The 23,735-nt window shown below is 41.1% G+C and overlaps 1 protein-coding gene across 1 annotated transcript; it reads right to left on the bottom strand.

Annotated features, from left to right (window-relative positions):
* Nucleotides 1-6,548: 6,548 nt before the first annotated feature.
* On the bottom strand, nucleotides 6,549-15,930 carry CDX4 (caudal type homeobox 4). The gene is made up of 3 exons (XM_074551594.1): nucleotides 15,498-15,930; nucleotides 10,439-10,584; nucleotides 6,549-6,755 (listed from the first exon to the last, which is right to left on the bottom strand). The coding sequence occupies exons 1-3, from the start codon at nucleotides 15,928-15,930 to the stop codon at nucleotides 6,549-6,551; spliced, it is 786 nt and encodes a 261-aa protein (XP_074407695.1).
* Between the last annotated feature and the right edge of the window lie 7,805 nt (nucleotides 15,931-23,735).

The following is a 23,735-nucleotide window of genomic DNA, read 5'->3' as shown; positions in this document are numbered from 1 at the left end:
AAGGGAATATTAATGTGAGCTTGAGAGATTCTGAGTCTTCTTCCAGTGTCCTTTCCAAATCACCCCACACAGGCATTCTTCAGGAGGAGGAACATGCAAGTGATGTCAGGTTGGCTCTCAGAATCCCTCATTTCAGACAGGAAATGTTGGATAATGGGAATTACTCTTGGAACTTGTAAGTCTGGTGGACAAACCCTCATTAACAAATGCAAACTAACCCTCATTAACTAATGCAAACTCTATCCCAAGGTGATTTGCATCTCTCTGCAAGTTCCTGTTATTTTGTTCAGAAGTACAAATGTGGGTATATTCATTTTTTGAAGAAAGGCAAGCCAAGAGTTGTGTGTGAGGTTCTGTGAAACTGATTTTGTGATACAAATATATTCTAATGTCTGGAAAGGTTTTGGCTTTGTGCAGGGGTCTGCAGCTCTGTGCTGCCTATGCTGAAAATGCCTGATGTAGATTAAATTTCAAAAGTAATTTAAGTTTCAAGAGGTTGTCAAGTTTTTTTGGTTTTTTGTTTGGTTTTTTTTTGGGCCAGGATGACCACTCCAAGCAGCCAATTAGGGGTTTAAATTATTCTGTCTTTGTAAACTGATATAGTAAATATCTTATAATGAGCTACTTTCCCATTTCTAGTCTAAGCTATCTGTAACTAAGGGCACATCTGTATTTTTCTTTATTTTCTCCCACTGATCAATATTTAGAAGCTAATTACTGAAGCAAATTTCCTGTGGCGCTGCACTGAGTGTCAGCAGGAGCAGTTTGTGATGAAGCATTTCTGGACAGTGGCATGAGGAGGGCAGTTCTGCCAAGGCTTTGGCACCTCTCAGGATTCTCAGAAGAATCCAGATGATTCAGATAAATGTCAGAAGGGATTTGCTGCCTGCTGCAATCAGACAGTTGTGTGATGGCAGAGTTTTCTTTTGATATCAGCATGGTGTTAAAGGAGCTCACTGCCTTGCAGAGCTGAATTCAAACATTGATAGTTTTCTGTTTACATACACTGAAAACAGGAAACTTGGAGAGCTTGGGGAAGAGACTCACTAGGTGCAAAGGATGGCATTTGATTTATTATTATTTTAATTGCCTAACAGTGCTAAGGGAGAGTATAACTAAAGTCCTTGGAGCAGTCTTCAAAGGAAGAAAGACAAATATTGAAAAATGTTTATTTACATCCTTTAGTGTTTCATCCATGTAAATACAAATTTAAATACAGGGGCTGATCACATCTACTGAAGTTTCTCCTTCACAGGAGCAATGCTGCAGAGTCAAACACAGCTGCCCAGAGAATGGGGGAATGCAGGGACTTTGTCTGTGGTGCCTCCATCCAAGGGCACATCCTGATCTCATGTTCCCATGCACAGCATGGCCAGGGTTGGGCTCCTGCCAGGCTGGCCTGGAGTCCTTCATGGCCCTTTCAGGTGTGCCACCATGGAGTGCTCTGCAGAGGGGGGCATATGTGGTGTCCGGTTTATCTCGGCTGTTTGAGGGGCCTGGAAAGGCCCGGGGTGGCCTTGGGGCAGCCCGCGTATCGAAGGACGAGAAGAGGCTTCAGTTCTTCTTTCTGGTTTTTATGTTTATTAATCGTTTATCTAAAAGATTTTCTTTCAGCTGAACAGAGCTCTGCTCAGCAGCCAGCCATGAGCACACTGTGCTGCCCTCCGTACAGCCACCTATCTTTATACTCATTGTTACGTGTACAATATTTATCATTTTTCCCCAATACCATTTATTCTTATTACTCGGTGCACTCTCAGTAATAACCAATCCAAAGGTGCCACCATCACCAAAGAAGATGGAGGAGAAGAGGAAGAAGAAGAAGGACAGGACACACCCCAATTCCTCCATCTTACTTCTCTAAACCCCCCTGTACAGAAATCCTAAACCCTGTGTCTCACCCTCTAATTAGCTAATCCCTTCACCATTCACCCTGGTGAAGCCCTCATCCTTGTCGTCTCCTGTGTAGGACCAAAGTCCAGCCACCAGACACTTCTGGCAACATTCCAGGAGTCCCGAGCCCCCCAAGGTGGTCTCGGTGGCTCGGCACCTCAGGACTGAGATCTTGAGATCCGACAATGTGGCCCGAAGTTTAGAGTCCGGCTGCTGAGGGCGAAAGGCCGACGCCCCTCTGCAATTCCTGGCCAGCGCCCTTTGGCATCTGAGGGCCTCGGGCTGTGCTGGCTGCGGACTGGCTCACACCGCTGGGATTGGGGAGGAACGGAGCTGACCATTTCCCGGGGGTTAAACATCGGTTTATTGAAGGTGTTGCGGGATCCAAACGCGGGGAAACCAACCGGGAAGAAGTTTTTCCATAGGGGGTGAAACAGGATTATAAAGGAGGGGGTTGGTACAGGCGGAATCAATCGGGAAAGATGAGGGGATGAACTTCACAGAACTGACACTCCATGGAGACCAATAATCAAAAGGTAAAGGAGGTGTCCTGGGACCCCAGCCAGCCACCATCTCCAGAGAGGAGAAGGTTCTCGAAACCTGGGAGGAGAAAGGGAGTGATTGACTGGGCCCAGGGAGGAAACAACTTTCACTTATAAGGGAAACCAGGGGAGGAGCAATTACACATCGGCAACTATGAATAGCGGTTACTATGGCAACTTAGCTGACAGGCTAGCACTGGCGGGAAAAACTGGGGGAACGAAACCATTTTACACATAATAGGGGAGAACAATACATAAATTGGGGGAATAACACAAGAAACTTAACAACACACTACAACAGTGCTCCATTTATATTTTGGTTTGGGCTGATGTTTTCTGGCTCATGGCATAGCTGCACTCTGATAAAGTGTCTAAAGCCTGCAAGAGGCAGGGTAAGGATTTCCTTTGAGCTGTTTGCCATTTCCCCTCTCTCTGGCTGTCCTGAGGTGACTTTGTGATGCTTGTATCCCCAGCTGTCTGTTCATGCTAGATATGAAGTTCTGCACCTCTAAAACTGGTTCAGAGAGCAAAGGGAGAAAGAAGAAGCTCAGAGTTTGCTATCAGAAGCTGCACTTGCTCCCCAGCATGCTTCTCCTGGACTGTGTTGGCTGCAGCAGACAGCAGGAGAGAGCTCTCCTTTGCTTTTTAGTGAGTTTTTTTGCTAGCTAAGGCAGAGAAGTTCCCCAAACTGTGGTTTTTCTTTTTCTTAGAACTGTTCAAACCTGCTCTAGACTAAAAACCCAGAAAACCACCAAAAGCTCACATGTGAAGCCCACTGTGCCTGAGATGCTGCATTCCAGCAGCACAGGGACTGATAACAGACTGAGCTGAGCTGCACCTCACAGAAAAGACTTTCCACATTTGTCTTGTCTTCAAAACAGCAAGAAGTTCGGTTGTTTTGTATTGTTCATTTTTTATGCTAGTAAATACTTTACCTATTAAATAAACAGGGTTTCCCCACTTTTCTCCAAAGAAATCTTTTCCCAAGCCAATTAAAAGAAGAACCACTTAGATTTGCTTTCTAAAAAAAACCCCAATTCAAAAGTTTTCTCCAAAATTTGCCCTAAACCAGGACACTGGCTTCTCCTGAGCTGATACTCTGACTGCAGTTAATCACTCTCGGATGGAGTTTACAAAAAAAATCCTGATTAATCTAAAAGAGTTTCATATTTTTTTCCTTAGATTATTTTGAGAAACAGCTGTACCAACACACTTAGGTTGAAAAGGACATTATGATCCATATTGGGAGTAGTTATGCACAGCAACAGATAAAGGGAATAACTTCTTGACTTAACTGTAGTCAGAGAAGATAATCTGATCCACTCTGTAGGCTTAGAGATCATTTTCTAGTAGCTGAAAGAGATTTTCCCCTAAATATTTATTAAGATATGTTTGGGATACATTTAAAACACATCTGATGGATAAAATTCGGGATTAAGATCATGAAAAAGAGAAACAGTTTTTATTGACAAGACTGATATTAAACATGCCAGAGGAGGTGCTTTGTGTCCCATTCCAACTCTAAAAACACCTAAAATGGGCTCATTTACAGCGATTCTTTATTAGCTGTGCTTGTGCTGAGTGCAGTCAGTGCTTCAGTGGCTCCTCTGAGCAGTTTGCCAGGCCAGGGTGGTGTTTCCTGACTGCCTGGAGCTTGCTCAGAGTCTGCAAGGTGATGATTTGAATACATTGAATGGGAACTTGGTAAATATCTGTGTTTCATTTCATTTTCATCATAAATGAGGAGAGAAATCTGAAGGAATGCATTTCTAATACACAAATATAATCAATGGTGTGCTGTGTGTTGTAGCTGTACTTGCCATTCCTCCTTGTTGATAGAAAAAAATCTGAAAACTAGAAGTTTTCTTTCTCTCCATTTCTGTGCCACTGCTAAGCCTCACAAAAGCCCTCTCCTGGTTTCCATAGAAATGGCCTGTCTGCTGATTTGAGGTAAAGGTTCACTTCCCTTTTTTCTTGTATATCTAAAGTCTGAGTTTCCTATGAGATTATTTTATCCTCTACATCCTTCATGTATAGAAGGGCAACCCAGGTAGAGGGGCTGATGGAACAGGGGAAACTTCCTCTCCCAAGGAAAAAAATCCAGATTTATTTCACTGAAGAATAGAGAGAAAAGGCTTGTGTGTGTCACATGTGCATTTCTATGGATGTGAACAGAACCAGCTCTGTGTGTGCATGTTCCACAATGTGCTCTTGCTCCTATGATGTCCCTGTGATCCCACTGGAACATCAGTGAGCAGATTTAGGAGATCCTGAGTTAAAGCCAAGCAGATGTAGGCTCAATTTCTCATCAGGCTGAGTTTTATAATTATTTATGTACACAAGATTTTCTGTTTACAGTTTGTTTGCATTAGAATACACCCATTTCTTTGAGCCATATGATAGGGAGATGACTAGAAAATATATTGGGGAACCACCCACAAAATGTTTACAGTAAGGTCTTAATCTATGTTACAGCATTTCTTCCTAGTTTAATTTGAGACATTTATGTCTACAAAGATAAAATTCAGAATTTAGTTCTGATGAGTGTTATCCTTGTAACTGCCAACAGAACTGCTTTCATGGAGTTACTCTAACAGAGTTGTTTTAAAATAAATGAAGAATCATGAGGCATATCCTCAAATTTGCTATCCAGTGTTTTGAATCCAGATGCTGAGAGCTTTGACAAGTTCTGTCCATAGCGTTCAGTGCATTATCAATGATCATTGACACAAAGAAAAGCAGAATTTATTCTGCTGTTTCTGGGAGCAAGAGTTTGATGTTGCTGAAATATGTGGTGCATGATTTTCATAATGCTGTTTTCTGTTTGTGTTCTGCTTTTCTCCCTTTTTATCACCTTTGCTCCCCTTGACATTTTCAGGAATATTAAATCTTCCCAATAGAGCTGTTTACTTCTATACTAGCAAAAAGGTCATCTTAAGAAATTCCAAAGAACAGTACAACTGAAGGGCTTGGGGATTTTTTTAGTGCTTTGGGTTTTCTTTGCTTTTGCCAGACTCATCAGTTGTCTCTCAGATACCATTGCTACCTTCTCACCTGCCAATTTGGAGCAGTAATTAAAGCAAACCCCACTGAGATCATTCCTTAATTTGTGCTCTTTCAGGAGTGCCCATGAAGTGAACATTTCTTTTCATTGAACATTTCATCTGCAGGTGACAGCTTCAAAATACCCTCTCAGCTACTTTGGGAGAGTTGTTGTCTTCAGCCCCAAATAAGCATCAGGGATAAAATCAGTGGCCTGAGACTGTTCCTGTTTCACTTCCAATCTTTAAAGACATCAAGGAAATTCTTTATTTGCTTTTTGGTGGTTTGCTTGTAGTAACAGTTCTGTTTCCATTTCATTTGTGCTTGGATTTTTGAGCAATATGTGCAGTCCTAGAAGACTGAGGTAATACTTGTCTTCCAAATTTTCTGGCATTTCCTAATGTGCATGAGAAATTGCATTTTTTACAGTGGAACAAATCTTGGCAGGTTTGGTATATGTGTAACTATTGCTTGAATACAATTCCATAGGACAGAGATGATCTGTGTTATTTAATTAAATGCACAGTATATTGGTATGGCAACATTATTATGGTCCTTCAGCATTTAAAAGTGTTTTAAATGGTTTTGCTGTTTTCAAAAAGTAGCATCCTTCTCAGTCCATTTAAGTGTAAATATTTATTAACATCTACAGTTTCCTCTAATCATATAAATGGAACAAACCAATCACACCCAGATGGTTAGATCTGATGCAATAGGACTCTATTTTATAATCAGTTCTCTTCGTTTTCTGTGGACATGGATGATCAGACTAGAACTACCTGTACTGAATCTTCAGCTGGATCATTCTTTGTGTCAGTGTCTGAAGCAAATTACCTGCTAGCAAAGATACCAAAAAATGAATCTTAGCAGCACAAAGTCCCTGAGATTTTTGCAATAATTAAAATATTTTGGTTATAGGCTCAGATTTCCTGCTGAGAAATCAGCACTCTGAAGGCAGATAAATGAAAATGGTTCCTTGGGAAGCTGAGTTTCCAAGGTGAGGGGTGGCAGTGGTGGAGAAATCCATTCTTGCTTTTCCTTTTTTTCCTGTTTTGGTTTTTTCCCCTCTGTTCATTCTGAAACTATGACTTGATGAATGTCATTAGGCTGTAATCCATTTATTGCATGTGGTGGTGGGAACAGAGAATTTGACAGTTCATTTGGGCTGAGTGATCCAGAGTCACTCTGAGCTGAGCCCCCGCTGCCATCAAACTGCGAGATTTTCTTCTTGATCATTTTTCTCTCTTTTGCTCGGCGATTCTGGAACCAGATTTTCACCTGGGGCATTATAAATGACACCTGATTAATTCAAAGTGCTGCTCAACTTTTTACAGTAATCATAGCAATGGAAATGTAGGTAGGTTGAAAAACAGTATTTAAAAAACACAAAACCCAAAGCAAACAAACAAAAAGCCATGAGGAAGAAAAGCCCCAAAGTTAAAACCAAACCAAAAAACCCTCCACAAACAAAATACTGAATTTGTGCAGTGAAAAGTTTTTGCATTGTTCTGTATTAATTTTTGGCATAATAACCAATGGAAAATTGATTTTTTCTTTTTTGATTTCTGTTTTTTTTCTTGGGCCTTTGGTGCAAAGCGAACACACAGTGTTATATTTGGGAACACAGAAATCAATGAACTCATTGACACTCAGGCCACAGAGTTCATCATTTCAGCTTTGCCAGTGTCATAATTTATGAAGATGCAATTATTGATTAATTGTGAAGATTTCTTTATTATCCATGTGACAAATTAATTCAAAGCCAAGTAGTGAGGGTTCTTTTTCTTCATTTATGTTGTGAGTGATTTTTGTGTGTATATATATTCTTATGTATTTAGAAGTTTTGACTGTTTTTATTACTGGAATATGTATTTAAACATGTGTTTTGCAGATACATATGTACCGTTATGTGTGTAAATAGATATATCAGCACTACTTAAAGCCAATCAATTTCCCAGGCTCATTGTGCAGGTGAAAAACTTACCTGTTTAAAATCTACTTTAAGGATCTCTATTTTCTTTCCTTATGTGAAAGTGTGAATGAGGAGGAACTTCTGTTTGAGTTTTTCTGCTTGCTGTGTTCTTAATTCACAGCATTTGTTACAGCCTTTGAGGTGTGTTGAATACAACACAATATAGAAAGTTGTACCCTTGCTTTTTATTAAAAATCTCAGTGATTTATATTTATTTTTACTACCCTGCTGGTATTGGCATGAAGAAGCATTTAGCTTTGTGTGTCCTGTGGAAATGCTGATCTGTAATGTATTTTGTCTCTATTATACTTGAAGGAACTTTCTAGGTAAAAAGGGGTGGCATTAGGAGCAGCAGCTCTGTGAAAGGAAACTGCTGATTTTCTGCAGGCTCACTGGGGACTCCAGGCATGTCTGTGTTCTAAATCAGCAGAACATTAAAGTGGAGGTTGCAAATCTCTCATAATTGCAGTTCTCTGAAAATTTCCCAGTGCAGCTCTGTCCTACTGTGTGACAAACTTAGTCCATCCATGACAAACTTGTTTTTTGTTGTTCCTGCCTGGGGGCACTCACTGTCTGTGCAGTGCACTCTGCACTATTTGGATCTGGGCACTAAAATATGTTTATAAAATCCCAGTGCTTGATGCTAATACACCACTGATTGTCTCTGCATTCCTATACTTCCAGCCTCCATTGGTCCCTCTCTGCTCCCTGCTCTTCCACAGACTGAGTGCAGAATCAGAGAAGGCACTGAAAGAGGAACATTTTCAGAGACCTGAATGTGTATATTTAGAAAGAACAAAAGCTTGTAAAATTCAAAGAAGAAAGATCTCTAGTTAATATTTACCTCAGGGCAATGATCTGGTTTTTAAATGAGATGACTAATTCAGTATCACCAAATCTGCCCTTCTCCTCCAGCTGTAGCAGAACCATTGCAAATCTGGAGGCCTGGATCCAGCAGTTACTATTTCCACACACTGCAGAGCTGTGCTTGAGAGAAGTGCTCTCCCACACAGGGATTTTAGGGAATTTGTGGGATCTCAGCACCTCAGTCCTGAGGTGCCGAGTCACCGAGAGCACCCTTGGGGGGCTCGGGAGTCCTGGAATGTTCCAGAAGTGTCTGGGGGCTGGACTTTGACCCTACACAGGAGACGACACCTGTATGAGGACAGGAGGGTTTCACCGGGGTGAATGGTGAAGGGATTGGTTAATTAGAGAGTGAAACACAGGGTTTAGGATTTCTGTACAGGGGGGTTTAGAGAAGTAAGATGGAGGAATTGGGGCGTGTCCTGTCCTTCTTCTTCTTCTTCTCCTCCTCCATCTTCTGTGGTGATGGTGGCACTTTAGGATTGGTCATTACTAAAAGTGCACTGGTCAATAAGGGCAAAAGGTATTGGGGAAAAATGATAAATATTGTACACGTAACTTTGGGTATAAAGATGGGTGACTGCCCGGAGGGCAGGGAGTGTGCTCATGGCTGGCTGCTGAGCAGAGCTCTGTCGGGCCGAGAGAAAATCTTTTAGATAAACAATTAATAAACACCGAGACCGAGAAAAGAACTGAAGCCTCTTCTCGTCTTTTGAAACGTGGGCTGCCCCAAGGCCACCCCGGGCCTTTCCAGGCCCTTCAAACAGCCGAAAACCGGACAGGAATTCTCATCCTGAGTTGCTCTGGTGTCTGTGTGAACATGGCTAACACAGCTCCTGCTTTATCCAGGACAGACATTAAATATGTACTAGACAGGAGTGAAGGCAGAGCTGCTTTCCAAGGGAGCAATAATGCAAATATGCACTCGAACATTCCCTGGATGGATAGTCTGGGCTGCACACGAGTGGCAAAAAGAGATCCTGACTTGAAAGTCCAAGCTGTAAAACCCCCCTGAATATGCTGAAATCTGACAGAGGAAGCATGTGGCCTGCGGAAATTGTGGCAATGTATTTGTAACAAAAAAACCCATAGATATCTCATTGGATTGAGTTTTAACTTTCCTGTCTTACAGCTGAAATATATCAAATGCTTTGGATTTTTTGCTGGCCATTACTTGGTGTGATTTCAAGAAGAAATAAAATTATGAATGTTGTAACTCTTGGGACCATAGCTAAGACCTGTTAAGCTGAACTGTTTAAATTCCAGCTGGCATCAAGCTAGACAGTAAGAATAACTACTTTTTAAAGTATGAGTGAACTCCTAATGTTGAATTCCTTGTAACTGGAGGGTTCTGTCAAATTAATTCTGTCAAAATAACTGTGGGGCTGTGTAGTGGATTGGCTGTGTCAAATGCAGAGAGGCAGGAGGTGGCTGCTGCTGTGTACCCTGGCAGTGCCTGGGCACTGTGGGCACGGCCTGGGCACTGTGGGCACAGCTGGGGGGTGCTCTCTGTGCCTGGGCACTGTGGGCACACCTGAGGGCACACCTCTGTACCTGTCCCTGGCAGTGCCTGGGCACTGTGGGCACACCTGAGGGGTGCTCTCTGTCCCTGTCCCTGGGCCTTGGCACTGTGGGCACAGCTGGGGGGTGCCCTCTGTCCCCTGGCAGTGCCTGGGCACTATGGGCACAGCTGAGGGCACACTTCTGTCCCTGTCCCTGGCAGTGCCTGGGCACTGTGGGCACACCTGGGGATTGCTCTCTGTTCCCTGGCAGTGCCTGGGCAGTGTGGGCACAGCTGAGGGCACACCTCTGTCCCTGTCCCTGGCACTGCCTGGGTGCTGTGGGCACAGCTGGGGGGTGCTCTCTGTCCCTGGGCCTTGGCACTGTGGGCACAGCTGGGGGATGCCCTCTGTCCCTGTCCCTGGGCCTTGGCACTGTGGGCACAGCTGGGGGGTGCTCTCTGTCCCTGTCCCTGGCACTGCCTGGGCACTGTGGGCACAGCTGAGGGCACACCTCTGTCCCTGTGTCTGGCACTGCCTGGGCACTGTGGGCACAGCTGAGGGCACACCTCTGTCCCTGGCACTGCCTTGGCACTGTGGGCACAGCTGAGGCATGTTTTCTGTACCTGTCTTTCGGAGAGTCCCAGGTTTGCTGCGAGTTCTGACTTCCTCCTGATGGTAATGTATCTGTTGCAGTGAAATTCCTTCTCTAGTTCCAGCCTCTGGTGGTCTGTGTAAACAACCCGGTACTTTTCTTTTGTTCTTGTTTTACCTGGTTAGAAAAGAAATATTATTCATAGATTGAGTTGGGTTTTCCATAGCAGCTTGAAAACATCTCAGGTATTTCCCAGACATGAATTAAACCACAGGACACTTGGACAGGACTGCTTTCTGTGGTACAGAGGAGGAACAGAGGTGCAGGGTGAAGTGACAGACTGTTGGTTACCATAACTCTCTTTCCCTCTTTATTTCCCCTCCCTGTAAACATATATTTAAATGTGAAGCTCTTAAGTGCTAAACACCCTGAAGCATGTTAAATAATTCACAGCAGTACATAATTGGTGCTGGCTATATTAATCTCAAAGGAGTTTCATTTCAGTGCTCATTCTCTCTGAGAGCATAAATACCCAGCATTTCAAGACTGAGCTTCAGTCACAATTTGTGCAGTTATACTGTGGCCTATTTATTTATCTGAGTTTCTAAAGATTGCTTCTGTAGCACAAAGGTGTGTCCTCCTAGAAATGTTGAAATGTTTTTCCTTTCTTGTGGCCATAGGATAAATTCAGAAGTTCAAGAATAATTTAATGTACTTTATCCAAAAGGTCCAGTCTTGCAAGGTGCTGAGTGCCTGTAGGATATCCCTGAGGGTTCTCTGTGCTGGGCTTCCCTTTACAGTTGGAGGTACTTGACAATTTGTAAGATGAGGCAATAAAATCTTGTAAAAGGATTACAGGATCATCCTCTCTCTAATGTATAAAAGAAATATTCTTAGATATATTGGATAAATACTGTTAAGAGAAACGTTATTAAATGTTTAGAATGTATCTCTCATTTAATATAATTTTTAAGCAATTCTTCATGTAATAATAATCCAGAGAGATCAGTTTTCAACTTATTTGTTCTCCTTTGCACTTTCAGCAACCAACTAGATAGTTTTCCTTTTTTCTTCTGATCTTCCCAGTTTTTTTTGATGTGAGTTTTCTGGGACAAACTGTAGGACAAAGACTCCTTTAAAGTGGTTCCCTAAAATCCATTGAGGTGTTAAGATGAAGCACACGCCACACAAAGGAGCGACAAGGAGATCTTATCAAGAACCCCTTTCACATTCAGAAACACAAGCCAATTGGTTTGGAATTTACAAGCCCTAAACAAATGTCAGACGCTTTCATCTTAGCAGAAGAAAAAGGGACAGAAATAGATGAAGGAATATTTTTTCCCTCAGTTCTCTTTACTTTTGGACCGACACCGAGGACAGGCTGGGATATTTTTATCTGAAGGTAGACATAGCTGAAATAAGCATAATTAGGGATCTTTTCCCAAATCCTCTGCCACTTCAACTTCCAGCATAGAAGATTTTCCTGCCTAAATTTGCAGGACTAAATCATTCAACTGAGTTTACTTTTTTTCATGGTACAAATCATTGGCTTTGAAATATTTGCCCTCAGTGATAGTTCTAATGCTAACAATAGTATAGATATTCAGGTTCCTTGTAAACTGAGGGCTTAGAGGGAATCTTTGAAAACAAGTTAAAATTCAACAAGGTTATTCCGGCCTCACTATAATCAGCAAATATAACCATGATTTGAGGGGGTGGAGAAAAGGAGTAGTTTTCCCCATTCCCCTTGGTCATAAAATTCACAGAGTATTTCTTCTGAAGACAATAAAGCTGGGAGAAGGCCTCTTTATTTGCTGTGAAAATCATCACCCTTTCCGGCAATATAACTCCTGAAGAAAGGAGGGAGAAGGAAGAGACAAGACTGCATATCAAAGCAAAGAGAAGTGTTAAAAGGGTCTGTTGCCTCAATATGACAGATAGGCCTCAAAACCTCAGACAATGTAGGCCAGTGGAAAATAGATGTCACAACTAATTTACAAAGAAAAATAAATTAGCATTAAAGCAGGGGTCTGGCCTTTTTTCCTGCTATTCTGTTTTGCTTTCTGGCCATGTTTCTGCTATTCTGTAATCTGAATTACTTGTACATCACAGCTTGTTTAAACAAAGACATAAAATGTGTTGGCTGTATTTTGAAAAAAATCCTGTGGCTGAGCTTGTAACATATGAACATCATGTTGATCTTTTGTTTAGTCCTGTTAAAGACCCTTCTCTTTCTGAGATGGGTCACTCCCAGATGAAGTGTCATATGAAGCTTTAAAACCTTTTTCTAGGCCCTTTAGATACCTTTTCAGTAAGTTTTACACTTTGAAGGTTCTCTTATTCTCAGAAAATACACATCTTATCCTGTTGATTACACAGAGTTTAGAAGATAATTGGAAGTTCTGCTCCGGCATAACTGAAGTGGATGGCAGATTTTATCGTAGATTTTCAGTAAAAGCAGGATCAGATTATCAGGAATTCCTTAGATGTTCTTTTCCTCACTTGGAGGGTCTGACTGGGAAGGTCTTTTTACCGATCCCACTTTCCATGTTTGATTTTTTAAAAATGTCTTATTGCCTTGGATATTTGCAATGTTTGTGTGTTTGAAGTAAAACAAGGGTTGGTTCTGAACATACAGTTACAGTCCTTTAGTCAGAGGATCATTTCAAATCACATTTTATCTGTTGAAAGGACAGAGTACTTCTGGCTTTGATCTTGTTTCATCCTGAAGATTGACTTGATCAGGTAAATTTTCATTTCACTTTACCTGCAATTTAATTTTGTTTTGTATCAAATGCTACATACGAGTATTGAATCAGAATGTAGTGTATTTAATAGAGTCTAAACAGAGAGAAAAAATTCCCACTGACATCTCACTCAAAATAATTCCCACTGTCTTTAGGACAGTATTTCAAGAGGCTCTCTCATCTAATGAGATGTGTTGTGGTTTCTGTTACTCCATTCTGCTCACACACTGATGTGTGTACACCCTGGTGGAGTTAAGGACATCCACATGTTTATGCATAGAAATGTATTGGTAGAGTTTAGGGCTGTCATTCTGGGATTTTAAAGCAATGAACTTTATTAAGCAGTGATAACACTGAAGGAGAACAAACCAGTAGCTACTTTGATAACCCAAATAACATTATGGCAATAAGGAAAAACAGCAAGTGTGTTTCAAAGAGGGGTTATAATGGCATCAAGTCAGTTTTCTTCTAGAGAAAACACTGATAAGGTGGTACAGAGCAGTTACATGCATAATTTTAGCTTTGTCATTTATTTGAATTCTCTTCCATTTATCACAATTTTTTCTGTTACAGGCTTAAAATTTCCAGTTGTTTTTTTTACACCAATGAAAAGCTAAATGTCTTTGGTACTTTTCTTATTTTGCACAATTACCACATTTGTGCTTCACTCTCACGATCTCTTTTTTTAAGGTGGGTTGATGCCTTGAGCTCACTTCTGTGAAGTCCTGGCTGTTTTTAACACTTCAAAGGATTGGGTTCTAGGAATGCACAGCCTCAGGACATGCAGCTATTGATGGGCTCTGTTCCACCTGTCCTGAGTGGTTCATAAATGATTTCAGAATGTGAGTAAATCCTGTGTAAGCACTTTTGAGACTAGAGATGAATTTAGACCCAAAACATTGCCTCTGAATTGCAAATATATTTTATAACTTTGGACAAGTGCATGAGATACCTTTCAGGGTCTTCCAAGTCTGTTCAATAAGTGTAAAGCAAGGATTTAGATTTTTAAGTGTGTTAAACTTTAAGAATGTTATTCCTCAAGAATGCCACACATTGAAAATTCTGTGCCAACATGACACAGCCAGGGCTGCCTCATTGACATTCAGAAGTCTCAGCTGAATTTGATCTACACTCAAGTCTTGCATCACTTCTACACCCGGCAATCTCCAAAGATGTTAATGAAGTTCCTGGGATTTACATGAGCATACAGAAGGGGGACAGCAGACTGACCCTGCCTGGCTTTGAAGGCCTTGGTAGAGGCTCCAAGTGGCAGGAGAGCACTGTGATATCCCAATGTTCACCAGGCATTTTATATTTAGTAACAGAGGCAAAACAATGTGTGTCTGCTTTATAATTAGGAAACAATTACCAGGCTAATTTTGCTCCTGAGTAATAACCATTTGAAGGAGGATTCTGTCTGCAGCAGCAGTGCAGATTTTCTGTGTTTTCTAAGACTGCTCCAATTGTAATTGCTCTGCTTTTGTTTGAGCATTTCTTTGATGCTCCCTAACACACACTTATTACTTTTAACCTGAACCACAGATCCAGCAAACCTTGCTACACCCAGTTTCCACCTTGGGAATATACATGGAAACATCATCTGGCAGGCAGCTTGTGGCAAGGACAGGCACATCAGTGAGTGCCACTTGCAGAAAAGAGATTTTTAATTGTGTAAATGTGGAAGCTGAAAAATTATGGCAAAGATGTGAAATTAAATGAAAAGGAAGCTTAACCAAGGAATGATGTGATCTGCAAACAAAATAGTCTATGCTGATTGTTTGAGTCAGATTGCTTCTCTAGGAATATTGGTGCTCACCTAATCTGGGCAGAAAAATATGAGACACAGGAAAATTGCATAATCACTGCAGTTAGATCAGAGCACCTGGTTTTCTTTATAATTATTGAGAAGTTTATAAGGTGTAAAAAGATAAACCTGATTCTATATTGATATCTTCCCTGCAGCACAAAATAACTATGTAGTATTTCTGTCTGTAACTGTTAAATGTCGCTGCATTGCTCCATAACACTTCCATGATTATCATCACTTTAACATGATAATCATGTTTATCACACAAAATGCTTAACAGAGTGTTCCAACAAGGATTCCTGGAGCTGAGACCCCATCAACCATTCCACTACAGCAACCACAGAAATGGTGGTTTTAATTTTATGGGAGAAAGCGAAACTAGCACAAATTTAGTTCAAACTGCATTAAACAGCAGTGGGCTAAATAAATGTCATAAACGACCCACCAACCTATGTGCTTCAAGTAAAGTTAATTATTTCTAAGCTCAGTGATAGCAGAAGATGCTTTCTGAGGTTGGAAGTTGAATTTACACTCACCAGCAGTGTTGGTTTGCACGGTTTTCCTCATCCACTCATAAGAGCTGTGCCTTTGGCTGTTGGGAGAGATTTGCTGGGCATGGATTGTCTCTACAGGAGGTAAGGGCGCAGCAGCAGCAGCGGGGTGCAGGGAGCTGTAGTCAGCAGAGCTGTAGGAGCCCTGGCCAGGGGACGAGCCATTGATGTGGGCAGCGGGCGCGGCGCTGGAAGGGCCTGGCCCGTAGGCGCCCCAGTCCTCGCGCTGGGGGCCGTAGTGGGAGCCCCAGGCGGGCGCCGGCTGCCCGTGGCTGTCCAGGGCTGCCACGGGGTGGTATCCCATGTAGTCGGAGTAGGCTGGGGCAGACACGAAGTTCTGCACGGGCAGGCTGTTGCTGGCCCTGGCAGGTCCTGGGTACATGCTGGGCTCCTTCTCCAAGAGCGAGCTCACGTACATGGCTGTCCCAGCTGGAAACACGGCGTCACAACATCTTGGGCCTCAGCGTCTTCTTTTACTGCTCAAAAATATTTGTGTTTGGTTTTCTCTAATAATGCCACTCTGCTTGGAATCTTCTACTTCATCCTCTTTTATTATCAACTGTGTTACCAGGTGCTGGTGGTAATGGTTTACCAAGATCTTGTCTGACGTCAGCCCAACTGCCTGCCTCATAATTACATTTACATTCAAATGAAGGGCCGACCAACCCCACCTTGCTGCTGGTTCTGGTGCTTTCTCTTTCAGAGAACTTTTATCTATCCTATTATCCTGCCCTGATATTCAACAGTGATCCCAGTCCTGTAAGATGATGCAACAGTTACTTGGATTTGTAACTTAAATAGTTAAGTAAATCGACCTTTTTAAAAGAAATTAGAGTAGTAACTATAACAGCAATGTTTAACATTCTTCTTGTCTGAAACCTTTATTTTGTCAGGTATTATCAATCAACAAATAAATCTGTTACTCCCTTAATTTCTCATACAATTTAAAAAAAATCTCCTTTTTAGTCTTTAACAGATACAGTCAATTTGAATAATTGCAATTCAATAACTTCAAAATATAGAGCACCTTGTAAACAGCATGTCTGGAGTATAAACGTCTCAAAAATGTTCCTCACATTGTTGATGTTTGTAAGAGGTTTTCCAGAATGGGAGAGTTTAAAGCTCTGACTGTAAGACACATGTTCCCACTCTCCCCATACAGAGTGATTTAAGAGATCCCTTCATCTGGTGGCCGTTGCAAACTGATAAATTTTAAAAAGCAGACAATAAATCTTCCTAACAAAGATGGTGCCAGAAGTACAAAGAAAATGACTGTAAAAAGTAGTGAAAAAAGTCTTTGATTAGGCCCAGGAATATTGTTGGCTTCTGTTTCAAGCCAACCTTTATCTGCCTGAAAGGAGGCTGGTTCCTTCCTCTGAAGCTGCTGGCTATAGTCTGCTTCCCTTGGCAGCTTGGGCCAGGGAAATCAGCAGGGAGAGACATCTGGGTTGTTAAGTTTGTGAATCAGAAGTGCCCTGATGCTGCTCTGTGACACACGGATGCTGCCGGGTCAATGTTCGTGTCCCTCTGAGAAAAATGATTCTGAAAGCGGCTTTATATCCTGTTACTAACAGCTTGTTATTAACAGGAGAACTAAGCCACACCCTAGGACTTTAGAATTGCCTCTCTGGGTTGTGTAGCTGCAGTTTGTGGAGTGAACTCGCTGTATTTTTATTTTGGATGGGTTTCTTTGCAATGAGCTATTTGTAAGGGCTATGCTTGCAAAAGAGGTGCAAATTACAATGAGTTGTTTCCCTTTACAGAGGTGTGGGTTTTCATTCAGTATCCTTTGTATTTTGACACTGCTCGTATTCACACATCCCTTCTAATTCCAGCACTACAGGATTCTAAGTGTGGACTTACAGACAGGAAAGATATTCCTCTTCTCCTTAGCACTGGGCTTTTTGGGGAAAGAATTTGTACTGAGAAGTGCAGCAAAATCTTTGTAATTAATCTTGGGAGATTTACAGAATTCTACATTAAATGTTGGGATCCTCAGAATGTTGAGGCAAGTTGCATGGGATAGTGCATGGAAAAAACAAGATCTTCTGTAGTTGATGTATCCTTATAAAAATCGACATTAAAAATAAATGGAAGGAGGCTCTTATTCCCTATATCTTGAAAGACATGGAATTGTAACACAATTGTTGAGAGCCCACAGTACTGAATGCCATCCAAATTAAAGAAGATGTGGTTCCTATATGCTTGGAATATTTATGCTGTTTGTAGCATTATCCCCCAGTTCAGTTCCCCTGTATTGCTGAGTGCTGTGCAGGGCTGTCAGTCACAGGCAGACCCATAGGAGGGGAAGTTTTGGCTCCATTGGCTCCATCTGCAGCAAGGGTATCCATGAGCATTGGCTGCTCAGAGATTTCAGCTCAGCCCCATTGTTTGATTTCCCCCAAATACACCATTTTCACATCCCTGTGAATGATGTAATCTCATATTCTGCAGTAAGTGATGGGAACTTTTTAAATCCCTGAGGTGTTATGGGATGTCTCTGCACATACCCCCACAATTTCAGTATCACTTAATCATATTTTTTTGTATCTCAGAGCATTATCCTTTATTCTCTGTTCTTCTTTTATCTTTTGTTTATGCTCCTCCTTTCCCTTTCTTGTTTTGCCTGTTCCATTATCTGAATTTTCTTCAGTTCTATTTCAATTCTTTCCAGAAGATAATTAGATCAAGATACTCCGATGGCAATTTGCTACACTGATTTGATATCAGCTAACAATAGTAAGCTTTGAATAAGGCATTTTGTTTAAAAAGATTTACATAGCAGGATAAGATTGCTGAGCAGGACTGCAGATTTTTAACACCAAAGTGAGAATAAGATAACTAAAATAGCAATGTTCAAATGATCTGCTCCCTGGGTCTGATATCTCCTATTCTGTGTAACAGAACAGGGTGGAGATATTAAAAAGGAGCTGTACCTTTGCATGTTGTCTTGTAGTTTGAGGCTACCAGAGTTTTGGTAAGCAACAGTTCTGAGGCAGTGGGCTGGACATCCAGAAAGCTCAGCCATGTGGAGCCTTGTATTTGCAGCGTTTTCTGCAGAAACAGGACAGATCTGTGTGGCACCAGCAGCAGCAGTGCTGTGCTCCTTGGCAGAATTCAGAGAAATGGATTGCCAGGAAAACTGAACTCCAAGGTTGTTTTTTTAATTCACCTGTTCAAATGCCAGGTGTAATTTATCTACTAAACCAGTGGCCATGGGAGTTGTCTCAGTGGTTGTTGAAGTGAAGTTTTATGTGTGTTAAATCAAATGCACTTTGAGATCTTTGGGGAAGAACATTTTCTAGTTTTCTAACAAGTGGCTGATGAAAAACTAACAACAATAACAAGTGAGGTGCTCACCACTGGAACTCTGAAGGGTTTGTTTGTACAGGCAGTGGAGATGGTGCCCTATTGTATAAGAGCTGTTCTAGAGAGCAATTCCACCCCAGTAATAATAACATAATCACAAACGTGCAATTAAGTGTTTTAATGACAGCTATTAAAAGTGCAATTTCAGGACTACTGTTACTTTAAAACTTGCCTGTAGAACGATAACTTACATTAAAGGTGTTTACAGCTCTGATAGTTTTTATTAGGAACCCTTACTCATAAAATTACTCTTCCTTTTATATGGAGATAAGAAGACAATAATCTGTCTGTCTTTGAAGCATGAAAATGATGTGAAATCTCTTTTGTTTTGGAGAATCAAAAAGCAGGTGAGCTCAATGTGCCCCTTTGTGGCTCAGGTTTGTTTTTTTGCCTCCAGATGACCACTCCAGTACCACTGCAGGCTCAGGAATGCTCCTAGCCCATGCTTTAGAGCTGAATGCTTGGAATTTCACGCTCAGGACTTTGTTAGGGAGCTCTGTATTGCTGATTGTTCTAATGCAGTTTTTTGGAGGTGTTACTGACCCTGTATTCCAGCTGGCTTTGCATGCACATTCACTCTTCCTGAAATTCTTAGCAGTAGGATTCTTGAGGAAAGGCCAGTCAGGACATGGTTTGCTGTCAGCTGAGGGCAGTTCTGTTGGGGAAATAACCCAACTAGTGATGAAGGAAAGCAGATGGGTTTAAAATCTTAAAATACAGCTAAAGAGGTGGCTTTTGCTTTTACTGCAGCTTCAACAAACACAAAGCTTCAGAAATTTTTATTTGCCCTTTTAAATTGGGCTTTTTTAATATACAGAACCCTACTTAGGTCTCATTTTCAGGGCTTGAAATGCAAGCATGTGCACATGGCAGATGTGGCACAGCTCAGACAGCTCAATGAGCAGTGCTGACTGAGCTGTTCTCACTTGCTGAGCTGAATTTTCTGGGGAAAAGGAAGAAGGGATATAGCACAATTTCAGTTCTGCCCTGTGTCTCTGATCCCTACTGGGGATCTGTTTTCCATAAGAGAGCAACAGAAGAAATAAAGATGCCAGCTGTCTGTGAAGCCTTCCTCAGTGGTATTGGGTTTAATTTCATGCTCTGAAGTTTTGGTTGTTAACAAATCCTTTTGAAAAAATGATGAAAAGTGGCTGGTAGAGAGCTGATTGTATTTACCCTTCTCTCTACCCCACTTCTGTTTTTCTAACTGCTGCTAATGACTTATCTTTAATTTCTAAATGTTAAAATATGTTTCATTAATCTATTTCATGGATACTCTGCATCAGTTGTGCCAGGAAGGAATGGTCTGAAGCTAAGAAGGGTCTTACTATTCTGAAACTGAAATGATTTAACTTCTGCTTCCAAATCAATACTGACAGAAATTAGAGCATTCCTTACTGCTCCACAAGCAGCTTGAATTCAGCAGGAGTTACAGAGCCTGTGTGTGAACCCCAGGGTAAATCAATTCTTTAGCAGAACCATGAAAATGAACAGCAGCTCCTCGATTGCCATTGATTTGGTTCCTTCCCCAGCAGTGCAGGGCACTGAGCTGATCCCTCCTGCCCAGGTGTGGCTGGGTGGCACTGCTGGTGCTCCCTGGGAATCCTGCAGGCATTATTTAGTGTTGGCTTTCCTGCTGGAGGTAACAAAGGAATCGATTCCTTCCCTGTTTGCCTGCCAGCTGCAGCTTCTGGTGCTGCCAGCCTGGCATTTCTGCCCCACACATTTAACCCTGGGGTTACTGCCCATGCAGGGTCTCTGCTGCCTCACACGGACTCTGTTTGTTGAGCCTTGGATGGCCAAGAGGTGCATCTTAATTAATCCTCTCCATTCATTGGCAGACATTTACTAACAGGGTTTTTTTTTAGAGAATTGGAACAATTTGTGTGCTTTGGGTATGAAAACAGCTGGCAAACATTTTCATCATAAAACCTGTGCCTATTTAGCTGGTGAGTTTTGCACAATATAGTGTCCAACTAACATCCAGTGCCATGTGAAATGTGACTGTGAGTCATTTTCAGGGATGTGTCATTTCAGTGCCCCTGGACCGCCCCAGCAAACCAAACATGGCAGCTAAAGCAGAAATCTGCTTTTTAATTTTTATGGTAACATCCACAATTAATGTACTTTTGAATCTCCTCCTTGGGTAGAAGGTGACACATACTTGATGCTCTCTCATTGTCCCATAACCCCTAAGTGGGAATTGAAGATTTTGTTTTAGAAATATAATTTTGAATTGTATATTTTGCTTAATTGCAAGAAGATTTGGTAGAAGGTGCTGTTTGCTTGATTTTTTTTGTACCATCTAGATCACAGTTCTAGCTGAGAAACAGGGTTTAAAGTTTAGTGAATTCCTCTGAAAATTGGATATTCCTTGATAGTTCTTTTAATCACAATTAGGATTAAGGGCTTAGATATTCCTGTGATGTAGCCTAAGGTATGCTTTTCTTCTTCAAGGCACTTCCTAACAACCAATCCATCTTCACAGTACTCTGCTTTAGTGTCCTGAGTTTTCAGATGTGATAAAAGTGATGAGTTATTTGATATACCCAAAGCCAGGAAGAAAGTGAGTATTAGCCTGAGGATGGCACCAGTATTTCATAACCCACCCAAATAATTTCAGCTGATTTGTCTGCAATTTTCTGTCTCTCTTATTTTTATTTGGACAGAGTACAGCAAGTTAACAGCACTGCACAAGCTTCTTAGAGAAAAATCACTTCCTTTGGGATTTGGTGGGCAACTGTTTAAAGGATTAGAGCCCATTGGAAATACTTAACTGGAGAGAATTCTTGCTGAGAATTCTTACAAAAAAACCTAACTACTTAAAACAGCCACTGGCATAACTAGAAGGTTAATAATCTCTAAGGTATTGCCCTGGTTTATAGATACTGCTTTTGGAGCAATAAATTTTAACCTTTGAACATGTGCTTCTGCAAATAAAATCCAGCCTTATTTTGTGTACTTAACAACTTCTGATTGGAAACACATAGCAACCTATAGCAAGCATGCTTTCAGCAAACTGGGGCAGAAATGAAGCAGATCTTCAAAGTGGTCACTTATCTTCCTCAATAACTCTTCTACATGTAAACAAGATAAACCAGGTCGTTCTGCCAGATCCCACTCTCTTTGAATGATGTTTAAATAATTTTAAAGAGAAAGATGTTGTGTTCAGAAACATTTCTTCAAGTTCTTCCTTGAAGTACTTTTTTCCTTTTAGAATGTTAATGTGAAATTAAGCTGTGTCATGAAAATGGGATTAAAATAGGTAGATGTGGACTTGATTCTGCAGAACCCTAGGGCCAGGCTTCTGATCACTTAGCTAGAACTAGGTCTTAATTTATTGTATATCAGTGCAAAAGACAAAGTTTCCCTCTGTATTCTTACCTTTTGAAAGTTTAAATCTAGATTTTTTAATTGGTTTCTCTCTAGTCTGCAAGCACAATTCCATTTAATTGGCCAATGTGAGAATGCTTTTCCTCCTGAAGCTTTTCCAGTCTCTGTTAGGTTACATATCTGTGTAAATGTGAGTAAGATCTCTGACATTTCCCTCTGCCAGCACAATGGCTGTGCTGTGTATTTCCAGTGGCTTTTCTTTGGGTAGATCCAATGGCTCTTTTTTGGGAGAGCAGTTTGATGCAATGCTCATCGATGAGGATGGGAAATCCCTTTTGTTCCCGTGTGCTCTTTGCCATGTTCCTCTTTTCCTACCATGTGGAAATCAGTTGCAGACTTTCTGTTGCTGAACTTTGAGTTGCAGCTTCTTCCTCTCCCCTGTGTTCCCTGTGCTGTTGGCAGCAAATGGAGCCCCACTGTGACAGGCATGAGTGGGAATTTCACAGTTTTACAGTGCACCTTCTCCATTTCATTGAACTCTGCCTTTGTTTAGCACTGTTCTTGCAAACAAAATGATGAATCCAGTTACTAAGCAGTGAAAGCTGCTGGCTCCCTGAACCATCCTGCTCTTCCCATGCTCCTCTAATTGCTCTAAACTGTTTTACCATCACTCTTTTATTAAATTTGATATTGCAATTCAAGAACAGACTGGTCATGAAAATCTGCAGATTCACTTGCTGCAGTAGTTGATACACATTGCAAAATGGTTATGAAAAAAGTAATTTATTTTAATGCTCTTTATATACAAAGTAATTTCACATCACCAACATTTTGATACTCTAATAGTACTATTTGTTATAATTAAAGAACAAACCCAAGAATGTAGTGCCTAATGACTTAATCCTCCTAAGTCTTTTTTGCAACAGTAATAGAGATTTCAGGGGATACCTTGATGGAAATTACTGAGGATAGGAATCCTAAATTCCTAAACTGCTTTAGAAAATGAGGGTATAACTTCCCAAATCACTCATGTGCTCTAAAAATTTTCCCTTTGCAGACAGAAGTTTTGTGAATGCAATTGGGAGTCATATTGGGGAAATAAGCATTCAGATTATTGTTAAGTACTGATTTCCTACCAAATTCTGCTTATTATGGAAGGGATCAGCCCTTCAGGAACTGAGACCCACATGAAAAATTCTGAGAGCTTTCTTTTAAGTGAAGTTTTTTGTTTGCTTTTCTTCTATTAATTTGGCTTCTCAAATTTTATTAGTGTCATAGTAACTCATAAAACAGGACCAGATTTAAAATTGGTTGAATGCAATTATTGCATCTTTATTCCTGGGCTCTGCTGTCTCAGGAAATGCAGTCACTTTTTGAAATACCCTTTTAAAAAGGATTTCTGCCTGGCTTTGCTCTTTCTTTTAGGATCCAAAATTAATCTGACATGAATTTTCTTTGTCCAAAAATGAACTTGGGCCAAGATTCACAATTCCAGAATGCTTTCAAAACGTTTTCAGTAAG

This window comes from Zonotrichia albicollis, chromosome 14, assembly GCF_047830755.1.
Source record: "Zonotrichia albicollis isolate bZonAlb1 chromosome 14, bZonAlb1.hap1, whole genome shotgun sequence".
NCBI classification, from domain to species: Eukaryota; Metazoa; Chordata; class Aves; order Passeriformes; family Passerellidae; genus Zonotrichia; species Zonotrichia albicollis.
The sequence above is the reverse complement of the archived record's forward strand: the minus strand, read 5'-3'. Positions and strand labels throughout refer to the sequence as shown.